At 57.1% G+C, this 19,768-nt stretch overlaps 1 protein-coding gene and 1 long non-coding RNA gene across 8 annotated transcripts in view; one reads left to right on the top strand and one right to left on the bottom strand.

Annotated features, from left to right (window-relative positions):
• The window catches only part of ANO1 (anoctamin 1), an 80,013-nt gene that overhangs the window by 36,713 nt on the left and 23,532 nt on the right, over positions 1 to 19,768 (top strand). For 2 of the 7 annotated variants that reach the window (XM_072970498.1, XM_072970495.1), the window contains 8 exons: positions 1,311 to 1,375; positions 2,092 to 2,226; positions 5,307 to 5,467; positions 13,780 to 13,862; positions 15,554 to 15,565; positions 16,185 to 16,256; positions 18,282 to 18,359; positions 19,328 to 19,402. In XM_072970498.1, coding sequence (XP_072826599.1) covers positions 1,311 to 1,375; positions 2,092 to 2,226; positions 5,307 to 5,467; positions 13,780 to 13,862; positions 15,554 to 15,565; positions 16,185 to 16,256; positions 18,282 to 18,359; positions 19,328 to 19,402 — 681 coding nt within the window. The remainder of the gene's footprint in view (positions 1 to 1,310; positions 1,376 to 2,091; positions 2,227 to 5,306; positions 5,468 to 13,779; positions 13,863 to 15,553; positions 15,566 to 16,184; positions 16,257 to 18,281; positions 18,360 to 19,327; positions 19,403 to 19,768) is intronic. The other 5 variants (XM_072970496.1, XM_072970499.1, XM_072970494.1 and 2 more) reach the window with 3 other exon arrangements.
• LOC116285501 (uncharacterized) lies at positions 11,561 to 14,113 on the bottom strand. The gene is made up of 3 exons (XR_012076849.1): positions 13,911 to 14,113; positions 13,689 to 13,798; positions 11,561 to 13,091 (listed from the first exon to the last, which is right to left on the bottom strand). It is a non-coding gene; the product is annotated as an uncharacterized lncRNA (long non-coding RNA).

Genomic DNA, 19,768 nt, shown 5'->3' on the forward strand with positions numbered 1-19,768 from the left:
AGGTGTTTGCGGGAGGGTCCTTTCTCCAGGCCCCTGACTCCCTCATCTGTGAAAGCTGGACCCCTCCCAGTGAGCCTCTTATACTTTTTAAATTTTCAGAGACTTAATGGGAGATGTCTTTGTGAACAGAGATCCATCCCATCAGCTCTTGATCTTCCAAGACAGCAGGGGAGAAGGTGTCAGCTCGGGCTGCTGTAATGAAATACCACAGAGGGGCTTAAATAGGAGACATTTGTCTCTCACGGTTCTGGAGGCTGGAAGTCCCAGGTCAGGGTGCTGGCAGGGTAGGGTTCTGGTGAAGGCTCTCTCCCTGGCTTGCAGACGGCCACCTTCCCACTGTGCTCTCACATGGCCTTACCCCACGTGTGCACATTAAAAAAGAAAGCCCTGGTATCTCTTCCTCTTCTTACAGAGACGCGGGTCCTATCAAATCAAAACCCCAGTCTCATTGTTGCAGAAAAATGTGTTACAGCTTGGCATTACAGCTCAGTTGTGACAGCAACCTGGATCTGGGCGAGAGACCAAGCAGCACTCGGAGAGTTGAAGAACTCAAATTTATTATGCCACTGGGCCCAGAAGAGTTAACACTCCAAGTTCTGGACCCTATTTGCAGGTTTACACAGGCCTTTATAGGCTACCAGTTTACCCTTTGCAACATCATATGCAAATAAGGTATAACAAAAGTTGACCAACTAGGAACAAGCTTTGTAGAAATAGACCGATCAGGAGTGAGAAAAATAACCAATCAGGACTGAAGGAAAACAGCCAATCAGAAGTGAGCTCAGGGAACCAATAGAATTTTAGGGGTAAGTAAGCCATTTCAGAGGCAAAAAGTGAGATAGAGCCTCTGGGCCAGGGAACAGGATGGTGCTGGCAGGAGAGTAGTGGCCATTTCAGACCAACTCCAGACCCAGTTGTGAAGAGTGAGGGCTCCATAGTGATGCCCGAGGCTTCTTTCACAGCCCCACCATCACCTAAGAACATAGGCCTGTTCTTGCCTGAGGACCCCGCCCCCGCCTGTGGGTTCTTCGAGGCCCTACCCAGAGCTGAAAGCTTTGACCCGTTTTTCCATGTCTGTCCCCTCAACTAGAAGGGGAGCGCCAGGATTCGGCTTCGCTCACCTCAGTGCCCAGTGCCCAGCACAGTCCATGGCACAGGGTTGACTCTCTACACGTGTTTGTTGAATGAATGCATGACGGAGCTGTGAGCTGAGTACCTCAGTTCAGCGGCGTCCCGGCAGCTCCATGTTCCGGGGAGGGAGCTGGGAGGTCACATTTTTCCCCAGCCCCTCACCACTTCCTCTCTCCCAGCTCCTGTACGAAGAGTGGGCCAGTTACGGGGTCTTCTACAAGTACCAGCCCATCGACCTGGTCAGGTAAGAGGGGGTGCCAGGAGCAGACCTAATCAGTTAAATGTCCCTATGCATCGACCGCACTGAGCGCGCAGTCCCAGGAGCCTGTTTGAGCTTGAAGAGCTCGTGTCGAGGAGCCAAGGCCTTCCGGCAGGGGCAGGACCCAAAGCCCGGCCGAGCCTTCGGTGGGGCAGTTGACTCAGGTTCACCGCAGGATGGGCTCTTGTCTGTCGTGTTCACCATCTCCCGCTAAATTCACGTCCCAGCTTGACCCAGCCGGGCAACTGGCAGGGTTCCTTTCTTTGCTATATTGAGAGAAAAAAAGAACTGCCTTGGAATTTGTAAGAACTGGCCCTCAAGGACCTGCGTCCCAGGGCGGGAAGGGGCAGACAGATAAACAACGTGTGTGCTGTGGGGACACGCAGACCAGCGCTCAGCCCATCAAGGAGCTCGAGATGCTTAGTATACGGAAGTTATTGGTTCTCCTGGTGCCTCCGGGCTGAACAGGCTGGGAAATGGTGCCCACAGCCTCTGGGCTGCACCCTGCCAGCAGCCTGGGTCCCCAGCAGAAGAGCTCCCACCTTCGGAGCACAGGGGAGAAAGGGGGTGGACGCAGGGAAGGCCTGGTGGCCTGGCTCAGAGTCCCCCTGGGGCCCCCGTGTGAGCTGCTCCTCACTGGGGCGGGGACGGGTTGTGGATTGAGAGTAAGTGTGTCTGTTTGGCTTTGCCCTGCGGTGTAGGAAGTATTTTGGGGAGAAGATCGGCCTGTACTTCGCCTGGCTGGGCGTGTACACCCAGATGCTCATCCCCGCCTCCGTGGTGGGGATCATCGTTTTCCTCTACGGATGGGCCACCGTCGATGAGAACATCCCCAGGTAGGCGGGCCGCCCCCTCCCCCTGAACACACGAGCAGAGCTCCCCGGGACCTGGGCCCCTCACCCCAGCCCCCCAGGCACCGGCTCAGCCCCCTGGGAAGTCACATGCCCGGCCAGGCGCCGTGGGGACACGGGGCCCAGTCCAGAGGGTGTAATAGCCGTCTGACAGCGTGGGCAGCCTTTCCAGGCACGGACGCCCTGGGGGACGTTTTATTGTCGAGAGGAAGACATAAAATAAATATCCAGCTCCTTTTCATTCTTTGAAGCTTTTTTTTTTACCCATTTAGTTCTCGGTTATGATGTGACAACAAAATTCACTGCTTCCTGGGGAGGTCAGGAAATGAGACAGATGACCGTTCCGAGGCCTTGGGGCGCGTGCCCAGCCGGCCAGGCTCCGTCTCCCTGCAGCGTCCCTGCCCCCGCGGCTTTGGGAAACCTTGCAGCACCAGCATCTTAACAAAGGCTGGCCCAGTGCAGCAGACCCATCTCTGAACGCAAGGGTGGCGTTTCCTGCTGCTGCTCCCCACGCGGTAAAGCAGGCATGGGGTGCGCTTGGAAGAGGCCGCCGCCCCAGAGGCAGCCCAGCCTGTGCGGTGTTGCTCTCTCCAAGTGGCAGCCAGAACGTGGCCCAAGCAGTGGGAGCTTGGGGACACCGTCTCCCATCTTCTCTAGTTTCCCAGACTTGCTAATACTCACCCCAAAGTAACTGTGTCATGGGTTCAGGACCTCAGGCCCAGCCTGTGTCAGCGACACTGTGCCGATGGGCAGATCGCTGGTTAGAAAGGTGGACGCCACTGGCCCTGCCTCCCAGGAGCTGGCAGTCAGTCGGGGACAGTCCTGCGACATCAGTGTCATTACCTCTTACAGCTCAGCCCTGTATCTCTAAACCAGAGCTGTGGCTTGGAAAATTCACCCAGTTCTGCTTGGTAAAAAGCCAGTGAAGGAGTCTTTTACCTGGTGGAGAAACGGACTCCTTAGAGAACTCAGCTGCGTAGAGGCCACGTCCGGTAACTTTTTATGCAAGTGAGGTTTTAATACATGAATAATGTCTAAAGTATTCCGCCCACCCTGCACCAGAACGTTAAAGGAGTCTGGCTAATGTCCCCTCCAGGGCTATTTCGGGCACAGGCAGGAGAAAACTTGTCCCTTTGTTTGCTAATGACATAAGTTACCAAAGCAGTCCAGAGTGATGGAGACTTGACTCCAAAGAAGTGGGGAGCCCCACCACCACCACCACCCGGGCCCACGAGGCAGCCTGGAGGCTTCTCCATCAGCCTTCTCCCTGTCCTGGAGGGGAGATGGAGCTGGCGCCCCCAGGCTGGACCCGGCCAGCTCTGCCGCCTCCCATCACACAGCCAGGGATGCAGACAGATTCACTGGGGATTCTGGAGGCCTGTCTGACCTCGGCCTCTGCCCGCTTGGCGCCTTGGACAAAGCAGGAGGTGTGTGTTCTCTTTGGAACCTGAGCCGTCCAAGCTAGGAGGATAGCAGGCCCCCTGCGCCTCTGGTGCCGTCCCTCCATTCGCTCCAAAGAGCAGGCCCGCCTGTCGCTTGTCTTTATTTTGGCCGAAGGTGGTGAAGGGAGAGACTGAGGGTTTAAAACCAGCAGAAACAGGCTTTTTGTCTGGCTGGGGCTGTTTATGCTGGCAGGGAGGAGGTCTGGGGCAGCCGCGGGGCTCACAGGCAGGCGGAGATGCAGGCCCTGGCCCTCCCTGGCCCCGCCCACCCTCAGGGCTCCGGGCCCCCCGCCCTCGGGCTGGGGGTCCCTGTGGCCCCAGATGGCACATTGACAATGGTGCAGTGGGGGGAGCCTTCCATCCACTGCTTCCCTGAGGGGCCGGGGTCAGGCACGGTGGGATGCCCTGCCCTCTGCCTTTCAGGAGAGGCCCTCAGGAGCGAGGAAGCTCAGGGAGGGAAAAGAGCTGGACTCCTGTGCCTTTTTAAAACCCACTGTAGCTGCCTGGCGTTCAGTTATTCCCACAACAACGTGCACAGCAGGGCGGCTTAGGCGTCCCAGCACCGTCCCAAGGGCTCTCTCTGTGTACAGCGCTCACTGTTAGCGCCAGCCTTGACGGAGTCCTCCTGACGACCCAGGAACACGGGTTCTCTCGATTCGCAGCCTCGCCATCCTCCAGATGGGGACACTGAGGCCGCAGGAGTTTGAGCAACCTGCCCAGAGCCACGCAGGTCACAAGGGGGAGAGCTGGGATTCACACCAAGAGCTGGCCGGCCGCCGAGTCCAGGGTGTGCCTGCGCCAGCCCCGCTCACACGCAGACACACACGCCACACACGTACACACACACACACCCACACACGTATACACACATATACACACACCACACACAGACACACACCACAGACACACACACACACCACGCGCACACCCACAGAAGAGTGGGGACGGAGCCCTGGTCTCTGTCTCAGGAAAGCCCACACCCCGAACGGCTCGCAGCTGCTGCCTGGAGGCCGCGGGAGGCAGGAGCGGCCCTGAGCAGCTGCGGGGCTCACGGCGCGGGCTCAGGAGGGCCGTGCGTTCTCGTGCTTTCCCCCGTCCCTCTTTCAGTTCCCAGGGCCCCTGTCCCGTAAGGACTGGTCAGAATTCACTGTTAACACAAGCCTTGGTGGCATCTGGTCACCAGACGGAGGCTGGGCGGGGAGCTCGGCTCCTCCTAAAGGTGGCTCCAGCGCGGCTGTGGCTCCCGCTGCCCAGGCCCCCCCCAGCAACCGAGGTGAACACTCAGGCGGCCTCTCCGGCCACACAGCAAGTCTAGGCAGGTCCACGCCCAGGGCTGCCCGCGGAAGTTGTATGTCGCTTGCAAAATAAAAACGCAGGGACCCGCTCAGAAACCATCAAGAGTTTAAGGAGGTGACCGCAAAGTGGGAGATTGGTCTGGGGGCCCTGCGCGGTGGCACCGGTCACACGTCGTGGAGGCTGGCCTTGGATGGGAAGAAGGACGTGGACCTGGCTGCAGCCGGCTGGGCGCCGGCCCACGCCCACCGTGGCGAGGACCCCCAGCCCTTCCTCCCGCCCCAGCGGCCCCCCTGGCCCAGGGACTCTGGTCTGCTCCCTCTCTTCCAGCATGGAGATGTGCGACCAGAGACACAACATCACCATGTGTCCTCTGTGCGACAAGACCTGCAGCTACTGGAAGATGAGCTCGGCTTGTGCCACGGCCCGCGCCAGCCACCTCTTCGACAACCCCGCCACCGTCTTCTTCTCCATCTTCATGGCCCTCTGGGGTAAGCGGAGCGCCGCCACCCTGTGTCTTGGGGGCAGAGGCGATGCTGGGTGGGTCCCCAGGTTCCCTTCTTCTCCTTGAGATGATCCACAGGGCTGTTTGCCAGGGATGCACAGAGGAGGAGCAGTGGGCGGAAACAACCCCCCATTCGGTCTGCAGGTCGCCTGGGTCTGTGCTGGGTCACAGATGCTCCCGAGTTACCTAACCCGGCCAGGAGCCCGTATGAAAAGGCTGAGAGGGTACTTTGCTCCCAGAAACGGGACCTCTTTCCTGGGTCCAGGATTTGTTGGCCCAGGAAGGGCAGCCGCTTTAGAACGGGTTGTGGGGAGCGGATCACGGCCTCCGCCTTCTTCCCTGACGATGCTGGGAAAGCTGACCTGGGCCAGGCCCTGAGACCCATCTCTCATTGTCCCTCCGGCACCCCTGCAGGCTCCCTGCGCCCATGTCACAGATAAGGAAGCCAAGGCCCAGAGGGAGTGAACATATGTTAGTGTGAGTCCCCTGGGATCACTGAGCTCCTGGGTGGCCAAGGCGAGGAGTGAACATATGATTCCAGAGCCCGTGCCTTTAATCGCTGGACTCCACTGCCACCCGGAGTCCAAGGCAAACGACTCCTTCTCCAGGATTCCTCCCAAATGCAGGTCCCACTTGGTACCCAGCTCAGGCTTGGGAGGGGCGTGGGAGGCTTGTAAGTGATGGCGGATGCATTTCTGCAGATGTTTCTGGATTAGCAGACAGGCCTGTTTGCTCTTCTGTGGCCCTGTGGTGCGGTCTCTGCTGGCAGGGGATTCAGGATTTAGGCACCCATGTGCTGAGAAGACCCTGGGCACCAGAGCCCCATTCTTTGCCTTCAGGGGCTCCCCTCTACTAGGAGATGGAGCTGCGCACAGGGAAGGCACAGGAGCCCAGGAGGGGGGAAGTCAGAAAGGGCTTCCTGGAAGAGGTGTGAGCCCCTAGAGCTGAGTTCGGAGCTGTGGGGGCCAGGGTGCTGGGCATTTGTGGCAGAGGGGCCGAGTGTAGTAACGGAGAGGGCTGCTGCTGGCTCAGGAGTGAACAGCATGTGCAAAGGCCCTGTGGTGAGGGTGCAGGCCTGTGGAAGGAAACTGCAGGTGCAGGTGCAGGTGGGAAGGGGAGGGAGGAGGACCCCAGAGGCCAGCAAGGGCCATGAAGGACTCTGTTCTCACTGGGAGGACTCGGAAGCTGGTGCAGTCAGCCTGCTGCATCACAGAGGTTTTCTTGTCTTATTTTGCGTTGGAGACGGCGACTGCAAGAGGCAGCCGGGGAAGTGGTGGAGGGAGGCTGGCCCAGCTCCGACTGCAGACAGTGGCAGGGCTTTCGCTTGGAGCCCACGTGAGCTCCGTGACAGACGCTCGGCCCTCCCACTTCCCTGTCGGGCAGGTGATGGTGAGAGGTCAGTTTCTCCCGAGGGCGGCACAGCACGGGAAGGAGGCCTATGGAGATAGATGAAAATGTGAAAACAGCTTGGACTCTGGGAGACTGGAGCTCAGATCTCACCTTTCACCTCATGCTTGGGGGCCTCTGTGAATTACATCACTTCATCTCCTTCCGTAAAGGACACGAGCTTCAGTTAGTGAGCCCTGCTGCGTGCCAGGCACGGTCCTAAGCGTCTTATGCGTGGTGACTCATCAATTCCCCCGATAACTGTAGCAGGGAAATAGCTTCACTAACCCATTTGGCAGATGGACAAATGGAGGCCACTTTCCCAAGGTTGTACTAGCTAATAAGAGGCAGAGGCAAGACTTGAACCCCAGCCTCCTGGTTCCGCCGCCCCAAATACTTGATCACTGGGCTCTCCTCCCTCTGCCGGCTCCTGACCACGTCCGGCTGATGTGTGTGCTTAACTCGTGCTTGGCTTGTTCCTGACAGGATGACCTCAGATTCATTCTCTCACCTGAAACAGCTTCCCTGTCTGCCTCCAGACGCATACGCTCCCTTCCCCTCCAGAGCCTGCACAGAGTTCTGCACAGGCTTTCTCACTGATCCCCACGACAGCCCTGGAGAGAAACCCTGCCGTTCTCTGATGAGGACGCTGAAGCACAGAGAGGTTAAGTAACTTGCCCAAGATCACACAGCTGGCAGATTCGTCATAAACATGACAGGTCCGTGCCCTGGCTTGCCAGCCTCCAAGGTCTAAGCCCTGATCTCACCTCTCCATCCAAACATCCCCCAGCCCCTTCTGTGCTCCTCTGGGGAAGCAGAGATGTACCATGTGTGGGCAGTAGGGGCAAACGGACAGTAATGCTGCTCGGCCCGCCCACAAAGCAGGGAGCATTAGATTCTGTGCATCCTCTCAACAGAGCCAGCTCACTCATGCCACTTCTTTACTGAGCACCTACTGTGTGCAGAACACATACCCTCAAAGGGGTTGGCCAGCCCTTACCAGCAGCCCTGGCCTTGGGAGAAAAACAGGTGTTTCCATCCCTCCCACACCCAGGACGCAGGGAAACGGGCAGAGCTGTGCTCCTGCTGTGTGCCCCCCGCCTCCTCCAGCTCCACCTCCCCGGGAGGGACGACAAAGGTGCCTGTCTGTCAAGTGCAGTTCCATCTACACTCTCCATTTGGGGGGAAGAAAATCACAAAAAAGCCAAACCACTCCTGTGAAGCACTTACTTTAGGAAAAGGGAAGTTAGTCTAAATCAAGACAGAAGCAACAGGAAGGGGCCTGCTGGGCCTGAGACGTGCCTGTTGTCACGCCGCCCCTGCTGGTATGTCCCCCTGTCCCCTGGCCCTTTCACACCCGCTGTCAAGCGTAATTAGCAGAGATCTTGCCGACGCTGAGGTTTTTTTTTTTAATCCCTTATTCAATTACTTGTTCATTACCCTCCAAAGGATCATTTTCCCACTGGTGTTTCTTCTCCAGCTGTCCTTTCTGAGTCTGTCCTTCAGCTGTGAACGTTTCTGCTCACACGGTGACAGCGACCCCAAGCCTGTTCCTGGCAGAATGGGGGCCGTGTCGCTGCCCCGGGGGTCGGCTTTGGTCACTGTTTTCATCTTGCTTCCCCTCCACGGTGGGGTCCAGCTTGTCCCAAGGCTGACACGCCTGTCCTGGAGCCATGAGCTCTGGGTGAGCCCCCCGCTGCCTGGGATTTATGACATTTCAAAGCCTCAAATAAGATGTCACGCAAAGCAACTTAGAGTCTCATTTAGCTGTTCAGGAGGATCAATTTTCTGAAATCATGGCATAATAACAGGGTTTTATCAGCTTGTCAGTTCCATGCCGAACAAAGAGGGTTATTTGATTTGAGCCTGGCTGCAAGACCGGAGAAAGAGAGCCCCAGCATTAACGGGGTGATGGGTGCGATCGAAGCCCCTCCCCTGCCAGGGGCTGCGCCCGGGGCTCCAGTGGAGTTGGTGGTCACTGGCTGGGTCACCCCAGCTGGATGGGAGGGAGCGAGAGACGGATTCTCTGCTGGAATCAAGAGGCCAGCAGCCGGCTCAAGAGCGATTGCTTGTTCAGAGGGTAAATAAGTAGGGTCAGTGAGAAAAGGACAGGTTGGAGGCCTTTGTGCGGGGACCCCGTCTCCCCTGGGGCCCCACAGGCGCGTTCGCTCTCCTGTGCGGCTCTTGCAGCCCAAGGACACACATCTCCAACCTCCATTCCCAGAGGAAGGAGTGCACTGAGCAGGCGTTTGACTGTCAGGAGGCAGAGGTCAGTGGAGCTGGTCTCTGCTCTCGGGGGTCACGTTTTAAGGAGTGTGAGCCCTGTCTGTCCCCTGGGCCCATGGCACAGGACTGCCAGGCAGGGGAGTTCCAGGGAGGCAAGATCGCCTCCCGTAAGGAGCTTGGGCCTCACCGTGGAGACGGGACAGAGGGGGCCGTCCTCGGGGCGGCCGCAGAAGCGCCCCAGCATCGGTCAGAGCCCTCCGTCGAGGCTGTGCCTTCGTGTCAGCAGCAGTGCTTCAGTGAAGGGGGAGCTCAGGAAAGGGGGTTCAGCAGCCAGCTGAGGGGCATCCAGAATTTGGAAACTGGAGAAAAGACAGTTTGGGCAGGTCAAGCCGGGCCCAAGGGAGGCGGGCTGAGATGCGGCCCGGGAGGAACAGAGGCGTGCGGTGGGGTGGAGGGTGGACGGCCAGCCACTCTGATGGGGTAAGAGATGGATGGAAGGACAGGGCCGACGGTGGACAGATCAGTGTGTCCAGATGCCTGTGTGCACCAGGGACGCCCACGGAGCTTGCTCTGAATGCAGATTGCAGGTCGGCCCAGGGCCCCTGAGGTGGGGTTCCACTACAGCATATCGCAGGCCCGTCGGAGAACCCCCAGAGGAAAGCGGACAGGCTGCCCCCACCCCCACGTAAGCACGAGGGTGTTTGGCTCTGGCCCGTGTGCTCCGCGGCCCCCACGTACGGCAGAGGGACTTAAACCTGGAAGCAGAGTCTGTACCCCTGGTTCGGTGACTTCTTTTTTTTTAAGTTCGGGTGAAATTCACATCAGGTGAAGTCACCATTTTAAGTGCACAGCTCAGTGGTGTTTAGGACACTCGCCACGTTGTGCCAACGTCACATTTTCATTCCCCCAAGGGGAGACCCGGTGCCCAGAAAACAGTGCTGCCCTCACCCCCGGCCACAACCAACCTGCTTCCTGTTCTGTGGATTTATCTGTAAATACTGTGGACGCTTTGTGTAAACAGAACCAACCGTATGCTTTGCTCTGTGATCAGCCTCTGCACGAGACCCAGTGGAGGCGCCTCGGGTGAGCCGGGTACCACGCGGGGGTCCCACCTGAGGCTGCGCTGTGCCCTGGCTCACCGATGCTCCCCAGTAGGTCCCACAGTGGGCACTGCCCCTGAGCCCATTGTGCAGACGTGGAGACTGAGGCCGGCGGGGGGCAGGGGGCAGTCCTGCACCCAAGCTTACACCTGGGTTTGATCCATGGTCGATCCCGAGACCTTCGCTCACCTGCCACTTCTGGGCTACTCTCTACAGATGTGTCTTCCCAACGTTGCGTGGTGAAGAAAAACGTTGGAAGGAAGAAGCCTCACCGCCCGCGACCGTCCTGGCCTGGGCCCCCTCTTCACTCCCGGGCCGCTGTGCTGTGCTGCCCCCGGGCTCAGGAGTGCTGGGGGGGTGGGCTTGTCTCTTTGGCCCCCTTGACTGGCTGCTGGGGTCAAGGCCATCGCGTCACGTCTTTAGTAGCCCTGGGTTCTGCACACGGCTTGTCCTTCTGGGGGTGGGAAGCCACACCCCTAACCCCGGCCAATCTTGGGCTCAGAAGTCCTGGATCCAGGTTTCTGTTATGTGTTAACCAGTCACCTGACTCCTTGGAGTGTCTGTTTACCCATCCGTGCAAAGGAGTGCGTCGTCCCTGCGCTGAGGGCCTGGGGGTGGGCTGGAAGGAGACTCCCCGAGCACGCCCAGCGCTGACACCGGCTGGACGTCGCGGGAAGTCTATGTGATGTGGTTAGCACGTCAGCCAGGAGAACTGTGCCTGGGAACCTCAGAGGGAAGGGATGGGACCCCGGCAGGACCCGCCGCTGTCCACACGGCTGGGGGGAGGAGGCCGGGCAGCAGGAGCTCAGCTGCAGAGGAGGAGCCCTCGGCTCTCTGCCTGCCTTGGCCCTGCCCGGTAGAAGGTGGGTTTTCACGTTGCTCGGATGCCCGGTTCTGAGCTGAGACCTCAGGACGGCCCCTGGCTCAGGGTGAGCCTTCACATTGCCCCGCCGCCCGCCATGCCTGAATATCACAGCTCCATCCCTTTGCTCCAAAGCATGCGGGGCAGACTCCGCGCCATGGAGCCCAGGCGACAGGGCATGGTGGGGTCTGTGGCTCAGTGAAGAAGGTATGCCCAAACTTTGACAGAGCAATGGTCACTCCTCAGCACCAGCCTTCTGGTGCCAGTGCTTCTGAGTTTCAAAAGAAAAGCAGGAAACTCGTGATTTTATATAAAATGTCTGCATTTCTTAAACACAGCTGATCCAAATGAGCCTTGTCAACGTACCATCTCCACTCCATGGCCACCAGGTTGTGACCGCACATCCAGTCTCGGTCCTGGTCAGCCTTCAGATACCTCTGGGAGAGAGCTCTTGAATCTATCTTAAGATATTTAACAGTAAAATTCTAGAGCAAGAATGCCTGGGTTTAAATACCAGCTGACTAGCTGTGTGACCTTGGACAAATTACTGAACCTCTCTGTGCCTCTGCTTCCTCATCCATAAAATGGTAATACAAGTTTTGCTGTAATTATCAAGTCTATTATTGTGATTATATTATTATTCCCTTAAAGAAAATCAAACATCTATGCAGAGGGTCCATCAAGTGGTTAAGTGTATACTCTGGGGTAGATAGAATTAGATTCAAGTCTCACTCCTGCCGTTAACCTGCAGGTGAACTTGGGCATGGCATTGAGTCCTCTGAGCCTCTGTCCTCGTTTGTCAATGTACAAGTGGCAATCGCTCCCATTGCATGGTGTGGTTTCGAGGGCTCGTGTAACTGATGTCGGATAACCACCAGCACAGCCCGCTGCAGGCGCGTCCTCACACTGCAGACTGGCAAGGCGGGGGTGGGGGGGATGCAGGGAAGCCAAGACTGGGAAGGGAAACAGGCCGGCTCTCCCACTGAGCCCGAGGTCTCAAAGGCGGCCTCACCACGGGCAGGCAGAGGAGGACAGAGAGGGACAGCTGTCGAAACACAGTGAAGGAGCGATGGGCCTTCCTGAGCGGATGGAGGGGTGGGAATGGGCCCGAGGTCCTCCACTGCAGTGACCAAAGGACACGTTGCAAGAAGCAGAAGGAAACACCCTCACGTGTTCCTTCTCAGGAGGTGCTGAGACTGTGGATGGGCCTGCGCCACCGACCACACGCTGCCTCACGGCAGGTGCCCGGCCCCTCCAGAGTCCCTGCTCAGTCTGTATCTGCTGGGAGTGTACTTGTGTCACAGGGAACTACATTTCCCAGGCCCCCCTGCTCTGCTGTCTGGTTTCTGGAAAGATTCAGCCAATGGGAAGCCCTGATGGGGATCAGAAGGCGGGAGAAAGGGAGAAGCCAGGGTGTTTCTCCTTCTCTCCCTCTGCTTCCCGGGGTGTCTCTGGCGGAGGCTTTGTCTTCTCCAAGGTTCTAACTCCCACCAGACGCCCACCCTCCATGATCCTGGCTGCTTCTGGGAAGCTCCAGTTTCCAGTAACACCGCCTCCCCTTGTCCCGCTGCCCCTAAATGACCCACTGCATTGGCAGCAACTTCCTACTGTTGCCAGTCGCTGGGTGGTCTCACCGTCCCCTGCTGGCTTTCTCAGCTCTTCCCCTGCCTGTGCAGCCAAGCCCAGGTTTAAATTACCCCAGTCAGAAAGACCGAGGAGGTTCCTGTGTCCCGGCTCGGCCTGGCTGGTGCAGCAGCTGGTGTTTGACGTGTACGCATTCTGCACAGATACACGCAGACTCCGAGGCCTGTTCTCAGCTCGCCTTAACAGCGAGGGGGCATACAGACTAAAGCTCTCTGAACCAGATGAGTCAGATTCAGGCCCACTTCCTTCCAGGGCCCGCGCCTACATTCTTTCCTGGTAAAGGACGACACTGGGGAATTTGCACTGAAGTTCCACGTCTTGTTGTATTTCCATCTGGACGCCACCACTTCTCAGACAAGCCATGTAATTCCTCTTAGCTTCAGTTTCCTCATCTGTAAAATGAGGGAAAGAATGACGCCTTCCTCCTGTGATTACTGTGAGGTTTGAGGGCCAGGCATTGCTCAAAGAGCTATCACGTTAAGTATTAATCTCACTTAAACCACACAGTAATCATAGGAGAGTCCCAGGAGGAGTTGGTTTCTTTCCTGACACCAAGTGGAATGATCGGAGGGCTTCCTGGAGGAGGTAGTATTTGAATTATGTTTAGTCTGTTGGGAACACAAAGCAGGATGTAGTGGCTAAGGGTGCAGCACAGCAGTCAGACCATCTGCAAGGGTTTGAAGCTTGAGTGAGTGGCCTTGGCCCACCTCTTACGCTTTCTGACCTCAGGACCCCCACCTGTGACTCAGGTCCCCAAGATCGTGGAGGAGGATGGGGAAGAGCACGAGCTCTGGGACCAGCCTGCCCAGCCCCTCACCGTCTGGCTCAGTAAGCTTGGCCAGGACTCAGCTTCCCTGGGGCTCAGTTTTTTCATCTGTAAAGTGAGAAACTGAGAAAGTGATCATCTGCACCTCGTGAGGTCAGAAGGAGGGCTGAACGGATTAATTCGTGGGATGCTCTTGGTCCAGCACTTGGCTGTCCTCACTCACCAAATGGTGCAGAAGAGGAGAGTGCTTTCACGTCATCCGATGCCGTGGGATTTCTCAGCCCCTGACTGTCTGGTTCTCCTCCTGCCCTCAGCCGCCACCTTCATGGAGCACTGGAAGCGGAAACAGATGCGACTCAATTACCGCTGGGACCTCACAGGCTTCGAGGAGGAGGAGGTGAGTGGGTTTGGCACTGCGCTCCCCCGTGTCCTCCTCAGCCCGCACCCCATTCCTTCCTGGGGACTCCCACGAAAGCCTTAGGTCGCAGAGCCCAGGCGAGGCTGCGCCCGCCAGCTTCTCGGCTCACATCCCTCGTGTTGGAATCCCCCGCAGTTGCCAGGGTGACCGTTTGCTCTGTCCTAGTGTTTTGATCTCCCTGCTCACATGGACACACTGCCCACCAGCGTGGTCAGGGACGCAGGCCAGAGCTCACCACGCTGATGTCATCATGTCTGGGGCGGCCCGGTGGGTCTGGGGAGGGAATTGGCGCCACCCATGAGGCTGAGTCCCCCGCAAAATGTCGGTGAGCCTTTGTCCAGGGTGCCAAACCCTAGATCCCCAGAGCCAGCCCTCAGCCTGGCTGAGAAGTTGGGGCAGATCCTTCACGAATAAAGGGAAGCCATGTGCTGGGTATTCGAGAGCGATTGACCACTGCAATGGCGGGTGAGCCCCTTCCCCGGGGCTTCTCAGAACCTTGCCGTTGTCCCATCTCAAATTGCCAGCTCCTGCCAGAATCCCGTGGGATGAGTGGGAACGAAAAGAAAAAACAGTCCCACAAACAGCAGAGCTGTGAGGCGTGGCCGCACTGACCACAGCTTCGTGTTATGAAACCTCTTGCTCAGGGTTTTAAAGAGAAACCGCTGGTGCGTCTTCATTGGAGCGTGAAATTCTCTTCCGACTTCTTTTTTCAGCATCCTGTTGTGTCCCCCCACACCCACACACCTGCTCCCTCCGGGACTGAGCTTGTGGGCCCCTCAACAGCCAAAGACGTGGTGCAGTCAGAGAAGCCGCCATGCGGGCTCTATGCGGACAGTTTTGTCCACACACAAGGGCGCTCGTTTGCTGGGAGAGGCACAGCAGTGTGGCGAGACGGCCTCTGGGACCAGGCCATCCCGAGTCGGCCCCGCCCTCACTGTGTGACCTGGGCAGGTCGCTTAACCTTTCTGTGCCTCGGTGTCCTCACTGTCCCCCGTGATGGGAACTGGGTCAGCCGTCTACTGGAGCAGATACTAAAGATTCAAATAGAACAAAAAGCAGTGTCATCTTATTATTTTAGAAGTAGATTTAGAAAGACCATTCCATGATGTCCCTGTGGTCGGGGCAGGGCCAGTCCCCTTTGTTCAACCCCTTGGGGACCTGCCCCGTGATCTCTTCACCCTGACGGCTTGGGCGCTGGATCGTGGGTGGTGGTCGGAGCCACTGCGCGTGTGGTCCCCAGGGGCCTGAGTGTGTTCCTTAGGGTGAGCCTCCCTGCCCGCCCCCCACGGCTGGCCAGGGGCCCGTCAGGTTAACCGCCTGAGACGGAGGCGCAGCCTCTCCACGACGTGTGAACCCCAGGGAGCACTCCTGGGGCAGGAGGAAAGCTGTGTCTAGTCATCTGGCCCGTGTGCTCCTTCCCTGATCCTGAAACGGTTCAGCCCCACTCTGCTTTGGGGATTTTCTAGAACACTCGAGCTTCAGCAGCAGCAATACGCACGGTCACCCTAAAAGAGAACAGCCTTTCACGAGGCCTCCTCCTCCACCTGTGCCCACTTACCTTCATCCTGGTTTGGAAGGATATTGCTTTTAGAGGATGTAGCCTGTTTCTTAAAAAACAACACAAGTAATGAAATCTTTCTGTTTTTGTTTGACATCTCTGGTCCCCGAAGGAGGCTGTCAAGGTTTGGAATTTTTTGTCGCTCCTCTCTCTTCCTGCAGCCTGTCTCCCCGGGAGAGGGCCTTCCTCGCACACCTGGTCCGGCTGTCTCTGCCGAGCAGTTCCGCGCATCTCCTTCACTGCGGGCAGGGGTCTCTGCTTCTCCCCACCTCCGGGTCTCTCTTAACCCGCTCTTCCGTTCCAGTGCCCTTCGCTGACCTGCTCTGGGCTCCCTGGAGGCCTGGCGCCTCTGGTCTGCCTCCGCTTGCTGACACTTCCTGCCGTCTCTTCCCACCCCCACGGCTCCTGATAGAACATTCTCAGGGGCCAGTTCATGGCTGGGTGTTCACAGTGAGAAAGCAGGCTGCAGGGTGGGCTGGATCCTGGCACAGACTGACCTACCTCCGGGACACAGAGCCAGATTCTATGGCCTTCCCAGGGGGCTAAGGTTCCCAATAAGGAGGAGAATCTTGGACGGACCACATATGATGAGTTCTGAATTGGAAATGGTCCAAACAGCCAGCTAGGAACTGGCCCCAGAGGGTGCCCGAGGGAACGAATGGGCTGAATTTGCCCTGCGTGCTTGGGTGGAGGACCTCAGACACAGTGAACAAGGCTCCCTACTGACCTGGTTTCCTTCACAGGACCATCCCAGAGCCGAATATGAAGCCAGAGTTTTGGAGAAGTCACTGAAGAAAGAATCCAAAAACAAAGAGGTATGGTGGCCCCTGACAGCTGGCTTCCCAGCAGTAAAACATTGTATGTTCATCCACAGAACAGACCAGGGATCAGCAAGCACTGTATATCCATCCATCAACGGTAGAGGTGAGGGGCCAGCCCCCAGGCAGGGCCAGGTAGTAAATATTTTAGACCGTGCAGGCCTCTGTCACAGATACTGAACTCTGCCAGCGAAGGATGAAAGCCGCCGTAGACAACAGGGTAACAAGTGGGTAGGACCATGTTCCAATAAAACTTTATTTACAAAAACAAGCAGGGTCCGGATTTGTCAAACCCTGCTAGAGATTTGCCTTCTCCATCCATCCTGAGGGTCACCTCAGACTTCAGCCAACATTTCAACATCAGGAACTGAGTAGCTTTGCAGCTTCCTTGCTCCCAGTGGTCACTGCGTCCAGCACTCGTGTTCTGTGTAGAATGACGGATAGGAAAGTTCGCCCGAACAGCGGCCCCGAGCAGATGGCCAGTTCCCTGTTTCACTCACAGACGACGAGAATGAGAGGGAGGAGTTTTGTGATGTTCTTGAGGCCATCACCTTTGAATAATAAATGCCTTTCTTTCTCTCCAAACCTCTCATTGAAATCAGCGGTTTTCTGGTCACAGCCTGAATTCTCGCAGACCTCTGGAGGTGCTTGGTTATTTCTGTAACGAAGGTTTTTTCAAAACGTGGGCCAAGCACGGAGTCCCCGGGCCCTTGCCAGCCTCTCACTGAGGCTGGAAAGTCAGTTCTTGAAGGGGTGGGAACAGAGGCACAAGGCTCTACCAGCTCCCGGTTCAGTGTCACGTCCGCACCCTTGGCCTCTGAAACTGACCACAGCAAACCGCTGGGCTTATCTTTTCTCGTCATTGGATCACGTGGACGGAGTTTGCTGGTACAAAGTGGCCGGGGGTCCCAATTGCCAAAACCCCATCTAGCGGGGCAAAGTGGATGCAGCCAAAGCTCCTCTCGGGCCCCAGTTCCCGTAACACAGCCAAAACCCAGCTCAGTCCTCCTGCGGCCAGAAAGGGGGTGCGTTTCCCTCTTAGAGTCAGAACAGGACTAGGGGTGCAGAGAACATAACCATCAGAGCGCGAGTCCTCACCAGCAACGAGCAGACAGTCTTTCTGTCAGAACACCTGCGTGTCCAGTGCATGCTGCCCTCGGAGCAGCCGCCTGGCGGCCTGGAACCAACGGCTCCATCCGCCCCCCCAGGCTGTGTCTCCTCTCCTGACGCCGCAGCTCTGAAGCCCCCAAGCCCCCGCTGTGGGCCGCCGCGCCCCGTGTGCAGTGCGGCATCCTCACCCCAAGACAGTCTGCCCTGTCGCTTTATGGCAGTCCCTCTTAGCACGAGCGTGGATGGGATTTTATTCCTTCCTAAGAAGGAAGGGGCTTTAGTGGCCCACATTGCATCCGCTCAAGTCAGGGGCTCAACCAGGCCCCAGCGGTGGGCCTGGGCAGCCACGCTGGGAGCCCTTCCCAGGTTCTTGGCTTTGTCCTGAGCTCTTTAATCACAAGAGCGACAAAGGTAAGGGTTCGTTTTTTGCCAGCCTCTGATGGTGACCCCAGGCCCCATATGCCTCCGGGGGGAGCCACACCCTTTATCCGTTTCACTGGCTCCGAACAGCTACTTAGTGCTTTTAATTTTCCCCCAGCTATGGCACCAAATTCGTTTAAGAGAAACATTTAAAAGGTCCACCCCTTGATTGGTGTGTTAGGATGCTGGATGTGGCTTCCTTCATGTTGGTGTAAGATGCTCAGAGTAATCGTGTCTTTGCGTAAAATGCACCGTCTAAACCACGGCGACCACCTGGTGAGAGGGGTCCCACGGGGCACTGAGCTCCCGGGCTGGAGTCTCCGTGGCCCTTACCTTTGCTGCAGCCTTTCTTTAGAAGGTGGCTCATCTCACGGGTTTAAGACACCCAGAGCCTGAGTCAGCCTCAGCCGGGGGCACGCTGGCTGCCAAGGGGGCAGTGGGGGCTGGGCCCGCGGTCTCACCCCACGGTGCTTTCTTGTCCACCCGCCCCAGAAGCGCCGGCATGTTCCGGAGGAGCCAACAAACAAATGGAGGCAGAGGGTTAAGACAGCCATGGCGGGGGTGAAATTGGTACTGTTCCTCTTCGGGGCAACGCGAGTCTTGCGTATTTGCCGACGACCAAAGTCCGTTGTGTTTTCTTCCACAAACTCTGACTGCTGTATTTTTTTTTTAACATTCACATCCGTGTTTCTTTGCCTGCCTCCCGCACCTGTGAGCTGTGACGTGTGTTGAGATGTCACTGCATGGCCACGGTGGGTTCGTGGGAGGAGCTTGGCTTTGGATTGTGCAAAAAGCGCATGTCACAGCTGCCTGCGCGCGGTCCCCCTGTCTCATTAACACGCATGCCACCCGCCCTGGAATGTGTGGCCTCGGGTGTCACGTCTGCCAGCATTCTTTGACCATCTACATGCATTTTCCCATTAAAAACCCACCCTATTCTTGAAACATCCCAGGTTAGTGACAAGCATCTACATCAGGTTTCTCCAGACCGCACCATCCCTGTGCCAGAGCCTCGGGCCACGTGTCTCCGCCGTCCGCCGTTGCTACGCAGCCGACAGCGTTTTAACTTGTAGTGCTGGTGGCTTGTTTCAACTTGCTCTGCAAAGGAAAATAACTATTATGGTCTGGGTGGCAAAGGAAAACATCTTAGAGCTCCTCGCCTTGGAAGTGAGACTTCCAGCTGAGAAACAGAGTCCAGAGAGACAGACTTCTCCTGGACTGAGTGGGTCTGAGAGTGATTTAGAAACGCCTCTGGCATGACCACGTCCTGTACACAGAGGACGCACGTTTTTAAACAACTGTTTTTTCCTATCATTTTGTAACATCATTTCATAGGTGATAAAGCCTCAGGTGCCAGATGTTTGATTCACTCATCTTTTGCAGTGTTTTATTTTTTCCCGTGTTTCTGAGTGTCTGTTGTTCATGCCCACACACATGTGCGCACACACACTGGTGCACACACACACACACACTGGTGCACACGCGTCTCTCCACCCTGATGGTCCCCTCCACTGACCCAGCACTGTTTCGTCTTGTAGACGGACAAGGTGAAGCTGACCTGGAGAGACCGGTTCCCAGCCTACTTCACCAACTTGGTCTCCATCATCTTCATGGTGAGTTCTGGAAGGCTAAGGAGGGAGGCGGTCGGGGCCCCTGGGGGACGTGCCGTGCTCACCGGGGCGGGGTCAGCCACTGTCCCCATCCTGCGTGGGGCGGGGCGGCGGCATGGGGGATTCTACCAATCCTCCAAATGGGAAGGGGCCAGGGTTCCGCAGGCCCCCCAGGGTGACTCCACATGCCTCGGGGCTCATGAGATGGTTTCACATGGTCCCTGACACACATCCTTCCTTCTGAGAGTAGCATGTGTAGTCATTCAAACCCAGAGTTCACAGACATTATTTAAGACAAAACTGAGGCATTTTAAAGAAAACTATTAAATAAGTAACACGCAGGACAAAAATCAGGGCAGTGCTGCTCAG

This window comes from Vicugna pacos, chromosome 10 (assembly GCF_048564905.1).
Source record: "Vicugna pacos chromosome 10, VicPac4, whole genome shotgun sequence".
NCBI classification, from domain to species: Eukaryota; Metazoa; Chordata; class Mammalia; order Artiodactyla; family Camelidae; genus Vicugna; species Vicugna pacos.